Genomic DNA, 20,526 nt, shown 5'->3' on the forward strand with positions numbered 1-20,526 from the left:
AATTATTAGGGAAATTCTCTGGCTGAAACACAAAGGAGGTGGGAAGAGATTGAGAGCAAATCTTGGACAGTCTGTAATCACAGACACGTAGGAACACAATCTCCCTTGACTTAAAAGAGACTTGAGGGTCCCAATTTCTTTTTGTATTGGCTGTGGAATTGCAAATCCAAGAGAAGCCTAGGAGTGTACACAAGAATGTCTTTGACTACAGTAGGCATTTTCTAGTTTGATATACAGTGTTAAAATCACAGAGCCTCACAACTGCTCAACAGTGCCCAATTTTCAATATGAACTTCGATAAATGTGTCCAAAATGGACAATGATGTGCTTCTAAAACAGATCAGTGCAGAAAATTCTATAGTGCATGGAATCAGAGAATTAGGATAGGATAGGATAGGATAGGATAGGATAGGATAGGATAGGATAGGATAGGATAGGAGAATGGAATGGAACGGAACAGAACGGAACAGAACAGAACAGAACAGAATAGAATAGAATAGAATAGAATAGAATTAACCAGGTTGGAAAAGAGCTTTGAGATCATCAAGTCTAACCTATCACCCAACACCATCCAATCAACTAAACCATGGCACCAAGTGCCCCATCCAGGCTCTTCTTAAACACCTCCAGTGACGGTGACTCCACCACCTCCCTGGGCAGCACATTCCAATGGCCAACAAGTCTTTCTGTGTAGATTTTCTTCCTAACATCCAGCCCTGGCACAGCTTGAGTCTGTGTCCTCTTATTATGGTGCTGGTTGCCTGGGAGAAGATAACAACCCCCACCTGGCTACAACCTCCTTTCAGGTAGTTGTAGAAAGCAGTAAGGTCTCCCCTGAGCCTCCTCTTCTCCAAGCTAAGCAACCCCAGCTCCCTCAGCTTCTCCTTACAGGGCTGTGCTCAAGGCCTCTCCCCAGCCTCCTTGCCCTTCTCTAGACACGTTCCAGCATCTCACTGCCCTTTGTAATCCACAAAGCATGCTTGTATGTACAGCAAACACAGGAACAAAACTATGTGTTTAGAGGATTTAAAGGAGAAGCAATCCTAACTTCAAGAGCTCATTTAAGAAACTCCTGGTGATGATTCTTCTTGCCAAGTCCAAATTACAGCTGCATGCTCATGTCCTTTTCCTTGGCATCTCCTTAACAACCTTGTAATGAAGAATTTGTGAATCACTGATCAGGGATGCAATTACTCCTTCTCATCAAAGTCCATTATGTAAACTATTCTAACATGAATAAAAAAAGAAGAGTGGAAGGTACCTTGTCAGGTCTAGGCACTAAGCTGTAAGGACAAAATGCTTTCCAAGGAGCACTGAAATGAGCTCTGTATTTGATTTAGTGAATGTTAGTTGTCCTTCATATATAAGCACATAAAAAGAGGGCAGAGCTGAACAGCTTTTAAGGGGAGGAAGATTCTAAAAAAATCAAAAAGCTCTAGCCAGACACACAATTAAATAAAACAAAGAAAGATGCTAAGGAATCAAAACTCTGGCCAGACACACACTTAAATGAAACAAAGATTCTTAAAATAGCTGAGGGGCGAGCAACTGATGTCGTTTCCCTGGACCTGAGCAAAGCCTTCGACACTGTCCCACACCACATCCTGGTCTCCAAACTGGTGACACATGGGTTTGATGGGTGGACCACTAGATGGATAAGGAACTGGCTTGATGGCCGCACCCAAAGAGTGGCTGTCAATGGCTCCATGTCCCAGTGGAGGCCAGTGACAAGCGGAGTCCCTCAGGGATCAGTCCTGGGACCTGTCTTGTTCAACATCTTTGTGGGTGCCATGGACAGTGGCACTGAGTGCCCCCTTGGCAGGTTTGCTGATGGCACCAAGCTGTGTGGTGCAGCAGACACGCTGGAGGGAAGGGAGGCCATCCAAAGGGACCTGGGCAGGCTGGAGAGGTGGGCACAAGCCAACCTCATGAGGTTCGACAAGACCAAGTGCAGGGTCCTGCATCTGGGTCGAGGCAATCCCAGGCACAAATCCAGGCTGGGTAGTGACTGGCTGGAAAGCAGCCCTGAGGAGAGAGACTTGGGGGTGCTGGGGGACAAAAAGCTCAACATGAGCTCTCAGTGTGCACTTGCAGCCCGAAAAGCCAATTAGATCCTGGGCTGCATCAGGAGAAGTGTGGCTAGCAGGTCGAGGGAGGTGATCCTCCCCCTCTACTCAGCCCTGGTGAGACCCCACCTGGAGTACTGCCTCCAGTTCTGGAGCCTCTATTACAAGAGGGATATGGAGGTGCTGGAACGTGTCCAAAGAAGGGTCACGAGGATGATCAGAGGGCTGGAGCACCTCTCCTATGAGGACAGACTGAAGGAGTTGGGGCTGTTCAGTCTGGAGAAGAGAAGGCTCCGAGGTGACCTCATTGTGGCCTTCCAGTATCTGAAGGGGGCCTACAGGAAGGCTGGGGAGGAACTTCTCAGGATCTCAGGTAGTGATAGGACTAGGGGGAATGGAATGAAGCTGGAGGTGGGGAGATTCAGGCTGGAGGTGAGGAGGAAGTTCTTCACCATGAGAGTGGTGAAGCCCTGGAATGGGTTGTCCAGGGAGATGGTCGAGGTGTTTAAGCCCAGGCTGGATGAGGCTCTGGCCAGCCTGCTCTAGTGTGGGGTGTCCCTTCCCATGGCGGGGGGGTTGGAACTAGCTGATCCTTGTGGATCCCTTCCAACCCTGACTGATTTTATGATACTATACTATACTATACTAAAAATCAAAACTCTAGCGAGATACACAATTAAATAAAACAAAGATTCTAAGAAATCAAAAATCTAGGCTGACACAAAATTAAATGAAACAAAGATTCTAAAATATCAAAAATCTAGCCAGACACACAATTAAATTAAACAAAGATTCTTAAAAATCAAAACTCTAGCCAGACACACAATTAAATCAAGCAAAGAAAGATTCTAAGAAATCAAAACTCTAGCCCGACACACAATTAAATAAAGCAAAGAAAAACAAAGCAAAGCAAAATGAAAACAAGAAAAGTCCTTCCTGTTGTTCCCATTGACACAAGGTTTGATGTAAAAAGTTAGAGACATATAAATATATGAATACAAAAGCACCTGAACATATATTCTGTGCTATACCTATGCATTTGTATACGTAGCTCCATAATGCTTGATTAACTTTAAGGAGAAAGCCCAAATAACCAAAACCAAACCTACCAAAAACGAACCCCAAACAACCAAAATCAAACCAACAAAAAAAAAAAAAAACCAACCAAAACCAAGCCAACCAAAAAAAAACCCCAAACAACCAAAACCAAACCAACAAAAGCACCTCAAACAACCAAGACCACTCCAACAAAAAACAAACAAAACCAAACCAACAAAACCACTCCAAACAACCAAAACCAAACCAACTGAAAAAGAACACCAAACAACCAAAATCAAACCAACCAAAATAGCCCCCAACCAAAACCAAGCCAACCAAAAAAACCCCAAACAACCAAAACCAATCGTACTAAAAAAAACCCCAAACAACCAAAACCAAACCAACCAATTAAAAAAACCCAACCAAAACCAAGCCAACCAAAAAAAACCCCAAACAACCAAAACCAAACCAACAAAAACATCTCAAACAATCAAGACCACTCCAACAAAAAAAAAACCCAACCAAAACCAAACAAACAAAACCACCCCAAACAAACAAAACCAAGCCAACAAAAAAAGCCCCAAATAACCAAAACCAAACCAACCAAAACCCTCCAAATAACCAAAAGCAAACAAAAAACCCCACCACAAATAACCAAAACTAAACAAGCAAAAAACCCCAAATAACCAAAACCTAACCAACCAAAACCTTCTGAATAACCAAAAGCAAACTAACAAAAAAAAATCACAAATAACCAAAACTAAAGAAACAAACCCAAATAATGAAAAACAAACCAACAAAAAAACCCCAAATAAGCAAAACCAAACCAACCCAAAAAACCCCAAGTAACCAAAACCAAACTAACAAAAAAAAAACAACAATCAAAACCCACCCAACCAAAAAACCCCCACCCAACCAAAACCAAACCAATTAAAAAAAAACCCAACCAAAACCAAGCCAACAAAAAAAACCCCCAAATAACCAAAACCAAGCCAACCCAAAACGCCCAACAAAAACCCAAAATCAAATCAATAACCCCCCCAAATAACAAAAATCAGACCATCCAAAAAAGAACCCCTAACAACCAAAACCAAACCAACCCAAAAAAGCCCAAATAACCCAAACCAAATCAGCCAAGAAAACCCCCAAACAACCAAAACTAAACCAACCAAAACCATCCCAAGTAACCAATACTAAACCAACCAAAACACTCCCAAATAACCAAACCAACCAAACAACCCCAAACAACCAAAACCAAACCAACAAAAAACTTCCCAAATAAACAAACCAACCAAAAAACCCAAACAACCAAAACCAAACCAAACAAAAAAACATCCAAACAACCAAAACTAAGCAAACAAAAAAACCCCCAAATAACTGAATCCAAACCAACCCAAAACCCCCAACAAAAACCCAACACCAAACCAACTGAAACCCCCCAAATAACAAAAACCAAACCAACCAAAAAAGAACCCCTAACAACCAAAACCAAACCAACCCAAAAAAGCCCAAATAACCAAAACCAAATCAACCAAAAAACCCCCCAAACAACCAAAACCAAACCAACCAAAACCACCCCAAGTAACCAATACCAAACCAACCAAAAACCTTCAAATAACCAAAAGCAAACAAAAAACAAAACCCCAAACAACCAAAACCAATCCAACAAAAAAAAAAAACATACAACCAAAACTGAACCAACCAAAAAAAAATCAACCAAATAACCAAAACCAAACCAACAAAAAACCCTCAAATAACCCAACCCAAAGCAACCCAAAAAACCCCAAATAACCAAAACCAAACCAACAAAAAAATCCCCCAAACAACCAAAACCAACCCAACCAAAAAACCCCCAAACAACCAAAACCAAACCAACAAAAAAAAAAATCAACCAAATAACCAAATCCAAAAAAACAACAAAAATCCCAAATAACACAACCCAAAGCAACCCAAAAAAAGCCCAAATAACCCAAACCAAGCCAATAAAAAACCCCAAACAACCAAAACCAACCCAACCAAAAAAACCCCAACCATCCAAAACCAAACCAACCAAAAAAAAAAATCAACCAAACAACCAAAACCAAACCAACAAAAAAAACCCCAAATAACCCAACCCAAAGCAACCCAAATAACCAAAACCAAACCAACAAAAAAAAACCCAAATAAGCCAACCCAAAGCAACCCAAATAACCAAAACCAAATCAACCAACAAAACCCCAAATAACCACAACCAAACCAACAAAAAAAACAACCCTCAAATAACCAAAACCAAACCACACAAAACCCTGCACACAACCAAACATCAAGGAGAAAAGAAACAGCCAAAAATCAAACAAAAAAAAACAACCCCAAAACAAAACCCTAAACCCAACAAGTGTGAAAATAACTGCAGGCACAAAACTACAGGAGAGCACATCTATGGCTGGTTTCTCACCATCTGATGAATTCTCAAAGCATGAAAAAGGCAGATGATGCATCCAACATCAAGCCTGCAGGACTGCACAGTATGTTGCTGCCCTATGCCTACAAACAGCTTGTGAAAGTGATCATGTTTTGGATGGCCCAAACTAAATATTAACTAACATATGCCCAAAGTAGGGTTTTCCAGGGCTAGGTCTAACAACGCCTCTTACAACTTGCTCCTGACATGTCAACCGAACATAGTATTACATTTTTTTTTACCTTATAACCATCAGTGTGCTCTTGTGGGCAAGGAGGCCAATGCCATTCTGGGGTGGAGTAGAAGGGCTGTGGTTAGTAGGTTGAGAGAGGTTCTCCTCCCCCTCTACTGTGTCCTGGTGAGGCTGCATTTGGGGTATTGTATCCAGTTCTGGGCCCCTCAGTGCAAGAAGGACCTCAGGGAAATGCTTGAGAGAGTCCTGTGCAGAGCCACAAAAATGGTGAAGGGAGTGGAACGTCTTCCTTATGAGGAGAGACTGGGGGAGCTGAGTGCTCTCTAGCTTGGAAAGGAGTCTGAGAGGTGACCTCATTCATGTTTATGAATCCATAAAGGGTGAATGTCAAGAGGATGGAGTCAGGCTCTCCTTGGAAATACCCAATGACAGGACAATGGGTAATGGATGGAAGTTGAGGCATAGGAAGTTCCATGGAAACAGAAGGAAAATTATTTTAATGTGAGGGTGACAGAGCCCTGGAACAGGCTGCCCAGGGGGGTTGTGGAGTCTCCCTCTCTGGACATATTCAAAACCCACCTGGATGTGTTCCTCTGTGATCTGCTGTAGGTGACCCTGCTCTGGTAGGGGGGTTGGACTGGATGATCTCTTGAGGGCCCTTTCAGCCCCTGACATTCTGTGATTCTGCAATCTGTGCTGCACAGGTTCTGCCCCACTGTGGCAGTAAGCTCCCTAACCTCAGTGTTTCTTTCTGCATTCTCAACAACTCTCGACCATATAAATTCTGAACTTCCTAAGAGCTGCTAATTTAAATTCCAAATAGTTGCAAACTTAGAGCTTAACCTTAGTGTGACCTATAAAGCAGCAGCAGGAGAAAAAAAAGCAATAAAGTCATTCAGATTTGCATTCTGGAAATTGCTCTGACATTATGTTTTCCCTGAGTTGTTCAAACAGCAAAGAGCACACTGAGTGACTCCTTGATATATATCTTGGAATACGGTTGAGTTTTTCTTCATGGAATAGAATAGAATAGAATAGAATAGAATAGAATAGAATAGAATAGACCAGGTTGGAAAAGACCTTTGAGATCATCAAGTCCAACTTATCACCCAACACCATCCAAACAACTAAACCATGGCACCAAGTGCCTCATCCAGTCTCTAGTGCTGAATGAAATAATGTGTTGCCAAATCTGAGTATTAAGGACTTCAGAGGGGACAGTCTCAAGCTGCACCAGGGGAAGTTTAAGCTCGAGGTAAGGAGGAAATTCTTCACAGTGTGAGTTGTTAGCCATTGGAATGTGCTGCCCAGGGAGGTCACAATCCCTGGAGGTGTTCAAGAGGGGATTGGACGTGGCACTTGGTGCCATGGTTTAGTAGTCATGAGCTGTTGGGTGACAGGTTGGACTTGAGGATCTTTGAGGTCTTTCCCAACCTTATTGATTCTATCATTCTATGATTCAAGTCAAAGATAATCCTGGCTAGACCTCAGTGTTATGTGCTGCCAACTTTAGTTTTACACAGGATAGAACCTGAATAGAGAACTATCTGGCACTTTATACCTTACTAGCTATTTTAACTGTGTTTTGCTTAAAGAAGTATGGTTTAAACAGTTGTAGCAAAATGAAAAAAAATCCAAACACCCCTTTGCACAGGACATTTGAAGACCTTTACCATATTTTGACAGAGAGGAGAATATGTATTCTCCAACTTTGAGGGATGTCAGGTAATGATAGGACTAGGGGGAATGGAAAAGAAATAGAAATGGGTAGAGATTCAGATTGGATGTTAGGAAGAAGTTCTTCCCCATATAGGGTGGTGAGACACTGGCACAGGTTGCCCAGGGAGGTGGTGGAAGCCTCATCCCTGGAGGTTTTCAAGACCAGGCTGGATGTGGCTGTGAGCAACCTGCTGTAGTGTGAGGTGTCCCTGCCCATGGCAGGGGGGTTGGAACTGTCTGACCCTTGAGGTCCCTTCCAGCCCTAACAATTCTATGATTCTATGATGGGTTTAATGATCCTTTTTCATAAGCAGATAGGACATTTTCTTAGTACAAGGACATGGACAAATGCCAAAACCTACATGTCATATGTACAAATATCCTTAAATGAAAGAACAAGATCTTCACTTACAGTGAGATGTTGTGGTTTTTTTTTTTTAACTCTTATAAACAGCTGGAATGAAATATCTATGTGAGTCTAAAGCAAAATCCATTCACTCCAAAAAGCATTACCTTTTTACATCTTCACTCCTAAACATTTTGAAGTTAATAAACCCCACAGAAATCATAAGTGTCACAGTATCACAGTATAACTAAGGTTGGAAGAGACCTCAAGGATCATCGAGTCCAACCTGTCCAGGTAAGTGTAATGGTAACTTATCTCCCAAATCTCTGCATTTCCACAGAAGTAGCACTAGCTTAAAACCTAGAATCATAGAATCAAGCAGGTTGGAAAAGACCTCAGAGATCATCAAGTCCAACCTATTACCTAATACCTAACACCTCATAACAACTAAACCATGGCTCCAAGTGCCACATCCAATCCCTTTTTGAACACCTCCAGGGACGGTGACTCCACCACCTCCCTGGGCAGCACATTCCAATGGCCAGTTACCCTTTCTGTGAAGAACTGAATGATTAGTGAGATCACAAGCATGCTTCATTACTTATACTACAGTAGCATTTCTGTTTGCTAAACCACCTCAGTCTATTTCCAAAATTGCATTCACTTCCTTCAAAGAGTTTTACAACTAAGGATCAGAAGTGATGACAGGCAAAAGACTTCATAACTGCACAACGGTGACCATGTAATACCTTGTCAAAAGCTGTTCTCTTAATAGAAAATAAATAAATACAATTATTAGTTTGTCCCTTTTAATTTATCTTTTTTCTTTTTTCAAGCTTTACTTCAAAATTTCCTCCTGAATTTTCTTGAGGGGGCAGCAGGAGGACAGGGAACAACAAATCTAATAACGTGGTAGAGTTCAAAACCTGAGGAGAAATTGATTAATTTAAAACATTCTTCACCATGAGAGTGGTGAAGCCCTGGAATGGGTTGTCCAGGGAGGTGGTTGAGGCCCCATCCGTGGAGGTGTTTAAGCCCAGGCTGGACAAGGCTCTGGCCAGGCTGATCTAGTGTGGGGTGTCCCTGCCCCTGGCAGGGGGGTTGGAACTAGCTGATCCTTGTGGTCCCTTCCAACCCTCACTGGTACTATGATTCTATGATACTATGTACCCATCTTAGCAGAAAAGGAATAATAATGCTCTCCTTTGCACTGAGAAAGATGAAATAGGAACCTAACTGATTCTAATTCATTTGAAATATAAAATCAAACCAAGCTACACAGACATGGAATTGTGTTTTTGCTTACAGGACTACAGTTGGCAGATCATTCATGACATCCTATGAATGCCATGCCAGTAGTACTCAGACACTTAGCAGTGAGAAGCTACATTTTTTTTTCAACCCCCCCCCCCCATGTCTTATTTATGCTCCTGACAATATTCTATGAAGGGAACAATAAACAGTGAACCATAAAATTGTTGTGTGGTAGTAGAGAGGGAAAGAAAGAAAACAAATAATAGAGTATAAAGGAATATGCACACAAATGTTTGCCCAAAAGGGGGAAATCTGGAACAGACAATAAGAGTAAAGAACTCCAAACTGATTTGTGCACCAGTATCTCAAGCATAGTATCTCAAAAAACCAATCATATTTTAAGGAGACAACACAAACTGAAGTGTTGAGCTCAGATACAGCAAAATGTTGGGAAAACTGGTCAAAGAACAAGAGTAATGTAGTAAAAGTAATCTATTAACCTGAGAACCAGGAAAAAATACTGTCTACAGCTGGTCTATGGAGTATAGGTTAATTCTGCTTAGACTTTAGCTATGACAGCATTTCAGCACCAGAGCAGGAGGAAAGATTACTGCTGAAAAACCTCTGCTGAAGAACCTCTACTGAAAAAACCCTGTTCAAAAACCTCCACTGAAGAACAGAACAGAACAGAGCAGAATAGGCCAGGTTGGAAAATACCTTTCAGATCATCGAGTCAAACCTAACATCCAACACTATCTAACCAACTAAACCATGGCACCAAGCGTCCCATCCAGTCTCTTTCTAAACACCTCCAGTGATGGTGACTCCACCACCTCCCTGGGCAGCACATTCCAACAGCAAAACTCTTTCTACGAAGAACTTCTTCCTAACATCCAGCCTAAACCTTCCCTGGTGCAGCTTGAGACTATGTCCTCATGTTCTAGTGCTGCTTGCCTGGGAAAAGAGACCAACCCCCACCAGGCTACAACCTCCTTTCAGATAGATGTAGACAGCAATAAGGTCTTCCTTGAGCTTTCTCTTCTCCAGGCTAAGCAATCCCAGCTCCCTCAGCCTCTCCTCACAGGGCTGTGCTCCAAACCCCTCCCCAGCTTTGTTGCCCTTCTCTGGATACCTTCCAGCACCTCAACATCTTTCCTAAACTGAGGGGCCCAGAACTGGACACACAACACCTCTACTCAAGAACCTTGACTCAAGATCCTCCACTCGAATCCACTCACTCAAACAGAATAATTTTCCCTAGCTATTTCTGTATAGGTTATCACAAACATATGTTCTCAGGAAGTAATAGATAAAAAAATTCTCATTATTAAAATAAAAGATGCAATTATTTTAATTATAGAAACAATTCTCTATCTGTCTAATGTCACAACTGTTAAAACAAGGATTAAAATGTGTACCTTTCCAAGGCACTAATGAGGAAAAGCAAGCGTGTTTTATATGATGTTTCTGCTCTCACTCCTCAGTTCTGAGCTGAACTTCCCACTTGAATTATACTGTGGAAATGCAAAATATTTCCTCCTGCTGGTAAACAAAAGTAAAGCTGTATTCTGCCAGCTCCAAGTGTCAGTACAACAGTTACACCACGATATAACTGTCCACGCTCTGACAAAGGTCATGAAGGAGTAACGCAGAAGCTCCCAGTCTAAAAGTACAGAGAGACTGAGCTGTTTTCAGTGGTAAGAAGACAGCAGAGAAAAAAAGAAGAGACTCATTTGAAATGTCTCTGATTCTATTGCTTCTTTGCTTCTTTGCTTTATGGGAAGTTGCAGTGTATGAACTTTGAACAAGAACAAAGGCCCAAGGAAGTTCTCTTGACAAACTAAACAAGGCATTAACAACAATACTACTGACAGATGTATATCTTCCTGGAACAGAGGACTCAAAAAAGAAACCACTTCCAATGCAGAGGTTTCTGTTGCATCCTCGGCAATTCAATATAACTTGACACAACACATAACAGCTCTGAATGCACTATTTTCTTCCACTGTACAGGACATTTCACAGACCACCCTTGTCTTGATAATCATAAAATACATGGTGTCATGAACATTGCATTCTCATGAACGTGACAATTCAACAGAAGTGGAAATTGCCAGACAAAGGAGTTATAATCTCATCTGAATTTGGGGCAAAGTGAGTCATTAAAAGGAAGACATAATCAAAGCCAGATTTCCTGCCCACCTTCCTCTGACCTCTGTTGGCACAGCTATTTTCCTCTTGTGGTAAAAAGTGTGCCTAGAAATTGCTACGCCCACTATGCAAGCTCTGTCAGAAGAATATAACTAACCTGCTTGTACAGCAGGAAGAATCACATCAGATATGCTCCTCAACACACATACTCAACAGTTGTCTAATTGTAATGACTTACAGGGAGTCCTCCAGCTTTAACAGTACAGAATACAGAATTAACCAGGTTGGAAAAGACCTTCGAGATCATCAAGTCCAACCTATCACCCAACACCATCTAATCAACTAAACCATGGCACCAAGTGCATCATTCAGGCTCTTCCTAAACACCTCCAATGATGGTGACTCCAGCACCTCCCTGGGCAGCACATCTCAATGGCCAATCACTCTTTCCATGGAGAATTTCTTCCTAACATCCAGCATAAACCTCCCCTGGCACAGCTTGAGACTGTGTCCTCTTGTTCTGTCACAGGTTGCCTGGGAGAAGAGACCTACCCCCACCTGGCTACATCCACCAAGTTGGTTTGAATATTTCACTCTGACAACAACCCAGCACTGATTCTTGCTTAAATCTTGCTTAAATCCCCTGACTGATCTTTAATGTATCATCACCACTAAAATATGACAGAAAATGGAATGACCTTATGCCTAAGGTGCTACTATAGCCACGTAACAAGGTGAGGTGTGAACTTATCTTCCACCTTCAGACTGAATTTTCTGCCTTCCACCCAGTTAAATCAGCTCTTTCCTCTTAAACTAACATCTTGTGATAAAACCCCAGACCTAAACAATTCTCTATTTTTATTTATGCAGCCACAGAGCAAAACAGACGTTTGTTGCTGTGCCCTAGCCCTGTCCTGGTGTGTGCTCACAGGACTGCTGACAGGTCTGAGACGACTGTGTTGGAACCTATTTTCATGTGATAGCCGCAGTGCAGATGCTCCTCGACACACTGGTGCTGAATGCTAATCACTACTACAGGCTGAGGACAATTGCCACCTACGTCACAGAGCACTACAAGGAACAGAAAGGCCAAAATTACCTTTTCATGTGCTTTGGGCTTCCTGCTGGAAGGGACAGAAACTACCAGGAAATACTAGGAGGGATACAATAATCATAAACCAGTAGGAATTTCAAGGCCTAATAATAAATGCTGTGGCAAAAAGTCACTTAAGGAACTCATTATTCGTCTCCATATATGCAATTTCAATGCTGTTCGAAAGAGATCTTGATTATTTGTATGGGGACTTAAAATACAGGTTATGATTAAAGTGCATTGAAGGATGTAACGTGGGATACAGGCAGGACACAAAGCAAACATTTCCCTTGGTTTATGTATTCAACTACACCACTTTAACAGCATTCTTATAGAGCAACTTGCTATCAGCATAAGTATTCTTTAGATATCCAAAGTCATCTGCAGTTTGTGTGCTACACTACAGTTTTGAGAACTCAAAGTTCAGGGATGCAAAGCAGGCACTTCCCTGAGGCTAATGAAACAGCATGGTCAAAGAGAATTTCCTGTAAATAAAAAGCACCTCATCTTTTCACTCCAGATAATGATCACCAGGGTATGCTCATCATTAAAAACAAAACAAACAAACAGGGGGGTTAAAAAAAAGAAGTAATAAGATACACAAAAAATATAGTAAAAACACTTTAAGATGATCTATGCACTCAACATTTTCAAAGCTTTCTAATTAGAATATACAAAATACTTTAAATTAAGAGGAAGATTATAAAGGCTGAACAGAGCACTCATAAAATACACCTAGCTCTTGAGAAAGATATTATCTTTGTCAGCTAATGGTGATGAAGCCAAAAAACTGTTGCTGGAATGGGAGCAGGCTGATGAAGAAGGCTTTCAAATTGATGGGAGGGATATCCCAATTTCTATTTTTCTCAGGAGCTCTTCTATCTATGCATTTTTTTTTTCTCTCTGAATTTCATTCCTGTCTCTATTAGATAACCCTCTCCACAGCCAGCCCTGCGTTGAGCAAAGGTGCACTGATTTAACACGCTTGCTTTCTGGTTGATGTCAAACTGTTCATACAGCCAGCAAGTTCTAAGTACCTGAGAATCAGTAATTAACAACAATGTTAACTCCTAGGGGAAATGAGTTTGGTGTGAAGACAACTTTTCTGGTGTTTGATCCCGTTTGTGCAAGATCTGACAGAAGCATTTTTTTCTAACTTAAATAGATGGTGTGTCAAAACCTGTTAGCACATACTGAACGCTTGCATGACTTAAACACAGAGTACATTGAATTTAACAGTAAATTAAAATGAATAAGCTATTTATCAAGCATGAAACAGTTCTAAAAAAGCATGATATAGGTAACTAATTTCCTTCTGCCTTCCTAGTTTCCATAGGAAGGCAAAAAGAGGCTCGATATGATGATTTGTGGACACAAGGAACTGGACATATTTTGTTATTACTATTTTTTTCCCAGTTAGCAATCAATGAGTGCAATTAAAATACTGCTAAAAGCACAGTTGATTCATTTGCTTCCATCTGAGTGAGTCTGGCAAAGTCAATGTTGGGGGGGGTGGTGGAAATTGCAACCCACCTCAGACACGATTTAAACTCACTTCAATGTGTTTAGCAGGTTTTTAGAGCGTCTTAACTTTACTTCACCCTTCTTCAGTAAATTTTCATTGCAAATCTGGTTTTTATTACATACACTACTTAAAAAAAAAAAAAAAAGGAAAAAAAATGCCTCCATGTTGCTGTCCACAAATACATTCCAAGGTTCTTAAAGTAAATAAAAGGAAGAAGCCTGTTTGCCATTCCTAGGCTGCTATCTATCTAACAAAGCGTGGGTTTAGGGATAATTCCATTGTAATGTGTAAATTACCCAGGAAGTAAATAAGTGTGTGCATATATACATCAACAGACACATGCCAAGAGTTAATCTGTCTACAAACACACCAGCTTGTATCCTTGCTAGTTGTTAACAACATCAAAGCTTTAAAAGGCTCTTTAACACACCAGCTTGTATCCTTGCTATCTGTTAATAAAAATCAGTGTCTTTTAAAAGACTCTTTGAACAAGATACTTCGCTTGCATCAGAGCTTTAAAGAAAGAACAACAAAACTCATCAAAAGAAGAAAAATGTTTGTTGGGTTGGGTTTTTGGTTTTTTTTTTCATTCAATTTACCAATTTCTAGCAAGAGTTAAGATCTCTATGGTTATGGGTGTATATATGTGAATGAACGAATAAATCCTTAACCCACCATATCTTTTTCTCCAGTTTGCAAGCTGTCACCCGTGAAAAGTATGGTGTAGATGGTAGGATGATACTGTACCTGATTGGCTCTGGAGGTGGTCATGGGATCAGATGGAGAGGACTTGGTGGTAGTTGGGGAAGATGGCAATGTCTGGGAACAAAGCAGTTCAGGAGCAAATCAACCTTTACAAGCCTTAGACTGAACAGTCAAAAAAATAAATAAACCAACAAAAGTAACATAACTAGAGAAATCAAAATAAACAAAACATGCCTGAGACAAAAAAATCCTTCTCCTACTCATTGGAACTTAATGGAATTTAAAGTCAATTGGATAAATAATGCATGTAAATATGCATGCTTATGCATGTAAAAAACAAATTCATGACTTGAAATCAAGATGGTGAACTCACATAAATACTCAAAAATATGCTGACCAGGTGAGGAGTACATTCTTTCCTCTCTCCTCCTCTTGGGGAAAATGAAGACTATAGTAAACAAAAATTCCAGCAAGTTCAATGAGCACACTAGAAACACTTATCAGGCTACAAACAAACAGGGCCAACGTCTGAGAGAAGTTAAGAGGCATTTACTTTGGCACCTTGTAATGCAACCATTCCATGGCACGGCCTAGCGCCAGCAAACTGTGTTCCATATATTACAACCGTTGCACTTCAGCTACTTGAGTTGTGAGCAATACTCTAGCTGCTAAAATATTCATTGCTTTATTTTTGGGTTTGTTGTTTTGTTTTTTGTTTAATCAAGAGGCAGGTGAAAAAAATGCAAACATCAACCTCATGATGGATGAAGGTGCAACTAATAGCTTCACAACAAATTACTACAATACACATATCACTCTCTATGGTTAAAAATGGTTCATTTAGTCGAGCAAAGTTTAATAACTGGTCATCAGGCCTGTGTTCAAAATAAACACAAAAAATAATTAAGAGTCATATTTATTGAGCACTTTTTTTGGTTTTGCTAAAGAATATACATATGCTTAACATTAATTCTTGAACACATCCCAAAAAAAACCCCCACCAACCCCCCCCAAAAAAAACCACCCACCAAAAATAAACCCCCCAAACCCCTCCCCCAAAATCACCACTGCTCTGGTTTAAAATTCTTATGTACACATTTCTCTTTTTCAATTAGTAGAGTCTGACAGAATAACTTCTCTTTTTTTTCCCCCCCCCCTCTTTTCTTTTTTGGTAAATGTAGTAAAAAAAATATAAACCTCCACATTTCCAAACATAACATACAACACTTACTTCAAGAGCTTTGACACCTTTGCAATAGATATTATTATTATTATTATATTTATTATTCTTATTATAAAATACCCCAAATTACACTACTTTAAGAGAGAAGATGCTAAAATGCTATACAACGGTTTAGCAGATGGTCACAGGATTGCTAACCAAAGCTACTTAGAAATAAATGAAGCAAAACAAAAAAAAAAGCTTCACACACTTCCAGCAGTTCTGTTACTTACAATCATTGACAGTCCCTCCTAAAATAGGTACACATACTTTTTGCACTAAAACTCTTAATGCATATGAGAAAGCTGGGACACTGTGAATGCATAAAGTCGTGTATTAGAAAAATATGGGCTTGTACATATGCACACACAAATATTTTAGCTGTATGTTCAGTAGCATGAAGGTTCCCTTTTTTCCCCCAGTAATTTGTACATAAGCAAGCAGCCAAAACCAGGAAAAAAAGCAGAATCATCTTAAGAAACAGACCCTCGTTTTGTCTTTCCAGCTTCTAACTTGTGTTATAAACCAATAAAACACAAAATAAAAGGTATACAGCTTAGAGACATGGAAGCATCAGCTGGGGCTCTTTCAAGAGGCTGAAGTGAAAAATAAATGCTACCCTGCATAGGGCATTATTAAAAATGTGTGGCTTGGCAAAATGTTCTTGGTCAGCAGATGGTATGCCTTGTGAAAATCCAGACAATTATAAAGGCCTCTCCCATGTCTCTCTGTACAGAATGTGGGTTCATTCCTTAGGGGCTAGAACTAGCTAGAAAAAGAAATGTCAGGTTCTATGAGGGTACAGGGCTAATCCTCTTCAGTTATAGATTTATACTTCTGATTTTAGTGAGATGATGAAGTATCTCTCTTACCAAACTCTGGAATAGAGTCTCCGTCACGTAAACTTAAACCAATGGGAAACCGGAAACCAAAACTCCAAAGGAAACCCCAAAAAAACCCCCAAACTATAAAAACCTAAACAAACAAACAAAAAACCCAAGCACAACAGAAAGAAAAAAAGGCAAAAAACTAACAAACCAACACAATACCCAAGGAAAAAAAACCAACAAACTAAAACCAAAACTAAACAACCAAACAAAAGCCCCCACAACCTCCAACCAAACAGAATGGTAAACTCAGTCTTATCCTGATAGATTTCCTTTATTACAGCTCGCTCGCTCTCTCTCTCTCTCTCTGTATATATATATATATTTTATACAGTTATGTATGTGAAAATGGTGAGGGGCTGGAATTCTTCTACATCTGACAGGCTGGGGGAGCTGGGGTTATTCAGCCTGGAGAAGAAAAAGATCCAGGGAGACCTAAGAGCAGCCTTCCAATACCCCAAGGGGGCCTAGGAGAAGGCTGTTTGCAAAGGCATGCAATGATAGGACAAGAGGCAATGGTTTGAAATTAGAGAAGGGCAGATTTAGATTGGAGGTTAGGCAGAAGTTCTGCACCATAAGGGTGGTGAAATGCTGGAACAGGAGATATTCCAGGTCAGGATTGAGAAGGGTCTGAACAACCTGATCTAATAGAGTATGTCCCTGCTAACTGCAGGAGGCTTGGACTAGATGACCTTTGGAGGTCCCTTCCAACCCAAACCATTCTATGACTCTACAGTTGGTTTTGGTCTCTATATTTGTACATGTATATAAAAAAGTACATAGATATATATATATAAGAACAGGCAGCATGTTGTAAAAATTGAAGTCTTTTTGTGCTTCTGCATAATTCTAGAGACACTTTAATTTATGGAGACACATCTATTTATGTTTGCAGTATGAAAGTCATACAAAGAAGTTTCTCAAAAATAATAAGAAAGTAATGAAATAAAAGAAAGGAAAAGAAAAGAAAAGAAAAGAAAGTAAAAATAAAATAAAGTAAAATAAAGTAAAAATAAATTAAATTAAATTAAAATAAAATAAAGTAAAATAAAGTAAAATAAAATAAAATAAAAATAAATTAAATTAAAATAAAACAAAAATAAATTAAAATAAATTAAATTAAATTAAAATAAAATAAAATAAAATAAAATAAAATAAAATAAAATAAAATAAAATAAAATAAAATAAAATAAAATAAAACTAAATAAAATAAAATAAAATAAAAATAAAATAAAATAAAATAAAATAAAATAAAACTAAATAAAATAAAATAAAATAAAATAAAAGTAATTAAAAAAGAAAGAAGTAGTTGGATTTTGCATTGGATCTCCACTGTCTGGCAAGCAATTTATTGATACACTCTCAATTCCTTTGCAAGAACTTCTGGTCAAAATTACTTCTCAAAGAAACTTGGACAGAGCTCAATAATTTTGATTTATTTAGCAGCATGGAATATATTTCTTTAAGAACTTGGCAAGTGTTTTGCATTAGGCAAGCACTTGAATTTAGGAGTTATTAAGCTTCTGGGAATGAGATGCATAAAGTGATTAGAAATCATGAGATTAATTTGCCTGACAGAGGTTTGTGGGGTGGGGCTTTTTTTTTTTGACACACTTCTGGAGACTGAAACCCCACATACTATAAATGAAACTTTCCTGGAACTTCAGGCTGACTAGTGACAGGGTTATGGAAAATAATCAGTCAACATTTCTACCACACTTTGTGGATTTTGTTGTTGTTCTTGTTGGTTTGTTTTTTTTTACATTATTATATCTTGAATAGCATAGTGCAAGGTATGATCAAATTACTGGTCTTTGTTTTTTCCAGCGTTATTGCCTGTCCAGTTACTTATGAGACAATGAATGGAAGCTACGCCAGCGTCGTTTGCTTTTACTTGGAAGATGTTTAAGGAAACCAATTTCAAGTAATAAAAACAAGGAGCTTAATTTTAGAAATCAAATGCAGTTTGAGCCATACTTGAGTTGCAGTATTTTCTGAAAGTACAAGAAAATACTTCTTCCTTGTCTTGCACAGGAGAATTGCTTCTACCTTGTTATGCACACAAGCATTGCGTATACTGTGAGAGACGTCTCTTGAGCTGTCCAACATACTAAAGGTGCAGGTTGTGAAAGCATCACACTACCATGCTTCATCCTTTTCAGAGACAATGAAGCTATAGCTGTATCACATCAGTACAGAACACATTCACTCCATCTGAACAGTGTTCCACAAAAGGCCTCTGAGCCCAGTTCCTGTGTATAAATGACTAAAGTCACACCCTTACATATATATATACACACTAAAATTTGTTCAGTATTTACACCTTAGATAAAAAGTATTGTACTGAGACTGTTACTTCTCAGTACCTATTAGTGTATTTATAAAGAGAAGAGTAAAAAGAAAAGGCAGGAAATGAATACCACTTGAAAACAGAGCTAGAGAGATAAAAGCAGGTAAAGGATATAATTTAAATGTGAAGATGAAACCACATTTACAACCTACAGATTTCCAGTTCCTCACTACAGGGTTTTCCAAACAAAGGAAGTCTCAATAGCAACACACTAAATTACAATTAATATTAAGTTAATACTGAGCTTCAGCCTCACATAGATCAATATTGGTGCTTTCAGAGCCACTTAAATTAACTTGATGACAAAACTAATTTGCCTAAGCCAGCATTTTAATGGGGTTTTTAGAAAAGGTGTTATGGTTTTTGAGTTGCATTAGTTGAATGACTTCTGCAGCTGAAATGAGCAGCAGAAAGCACTGCAGTGCCCCGTTGTGCTGAACAACACAAAAGATTGACTTAATAGACTTTCAACAGCATCAGATATGAGCCTTCCTAAACAGACTACTTCCTGTGCTAAACATTCTGAGTTTTCTTTTCATCTGCTGTGAACTCTGGCACACGATCCTCACCTCGGTTATAGCTACAAATACACAAGAGCTCAAAAAACTTCATTTTGGAGAGAGAAATAATCAAGGATTAATAATTGACATACAATCCAGATTGCAAAAGGGCTCATGACATCAAGGCTCTAATTTTACTTGCTACTTTTTTGCTTTTGTAAAGGACAAATAAAGCACAATCTGTTGATACTTCATCCTCTATGCATCTGGTTTTGCCTTTATGTAGAAGAATACATAGGGCATGGGGCAATGCAAAAAGACAGGAAAGTGAGCACATATAGATGAAATGCTTACTTATAGGTGCTTCTAGAGGTAATTTATCTGCATTTATAAACTGTTCAGCACCTGCCTTTGAAAAAAGAAAGAAGTTTTGTAAGTATGATACAGAAGAAAGACTACCTGGCATTCAGACAAGGGACAAGAAGGGGTATGGGACTTAAAGCAAACCCGCAGGGATCATCTGGATCATCAGAGCAACTCTGGATGGAGGGAATGATTTAGGATGAAGATTACAATAAAATGGACAAAGAAGAATCAGGATTGATTTTTTTTCCCCTGAAAACTTGTTACAGTAACACAGACCTACTGCAAGATCCAGTGCTGTTATGGAGGAATCAGAGAAAACTCAAGTAACCAGACATAGGCATCAAAACATATAAGGAGGTATGGGTCAAAGATTCATGTCCAAAAACCCCAAGTCCTCAAAGGAAAGAATATGTCACATTTTGATTCTCAGCTACTATGGGATTTGGAAAAAGAAAATGTATCACCAAAACTGAATTTTCTTAGGAACCAGAAGACTGCTGGAAAATGTTGAACGCTGCTGTTCATCCCACAACAAAATCTGTTCACATTCGGCTCTTGAAGGACATACAATGAAGGGTTACCTGTCAGCTATAGAGTTAACTGTGTTCATAGGCCAATACATATTGAGATTAAATACCACACTGGTGAAATAAAAGAGAAAATTAAAACAG

At 39.4% G+C, this 20,526-nt stretch overlaps 1 protein-coding gene across 5 annotated transcripts in view; it reads right to left on the reverse strand.

Annotated features, from left to right (window-relative positions):
* The window catches only part of NOVA1 (NOVA alternative splicing regulator 1), a 195,099-nt gene that overhangs the window by 16,357 nt on the left and 158,216 nt on the right, over positions 1-20,526 (reverse strand). For 4 of the 5 annotated variants that reach the window (XM_068160300.1, XM_068160304.1, XM_068160302.1 and 1 more), the window contains one exon: positions 14,573-14,644. The exons of the other annotated variant lie outside the window; for it this stretch is intronic. In XM_068160300.1, the coding sequence (XP_068016401.1) occupies positions 14,573-14,644 (72 nt within the window). The remainder of the gene's footprint in view (positions 1-14,572; positions 14,645-20,526) is intronic. 5 annotated transcript variants of the gene reach the window in all.

This window comes from Melanerpes formicivorus, unplaced genomic scaffold (genome assembly GCF_026170545.1).
Source record: "Melanerpes formicivorus ecotype bairdi unplaced genomic scaffold, bMelFor1.0.p_v2 SCAF_49, whole genome shotgun sequence".
In the NCBI taxonomy this organism is placed as follows: domain Eukaryota; kingdom Metazoa; phylum Chordata; class Aves; order Piciformes; family Picidae; genus Melanerpes; species Melanerpes formicivorus.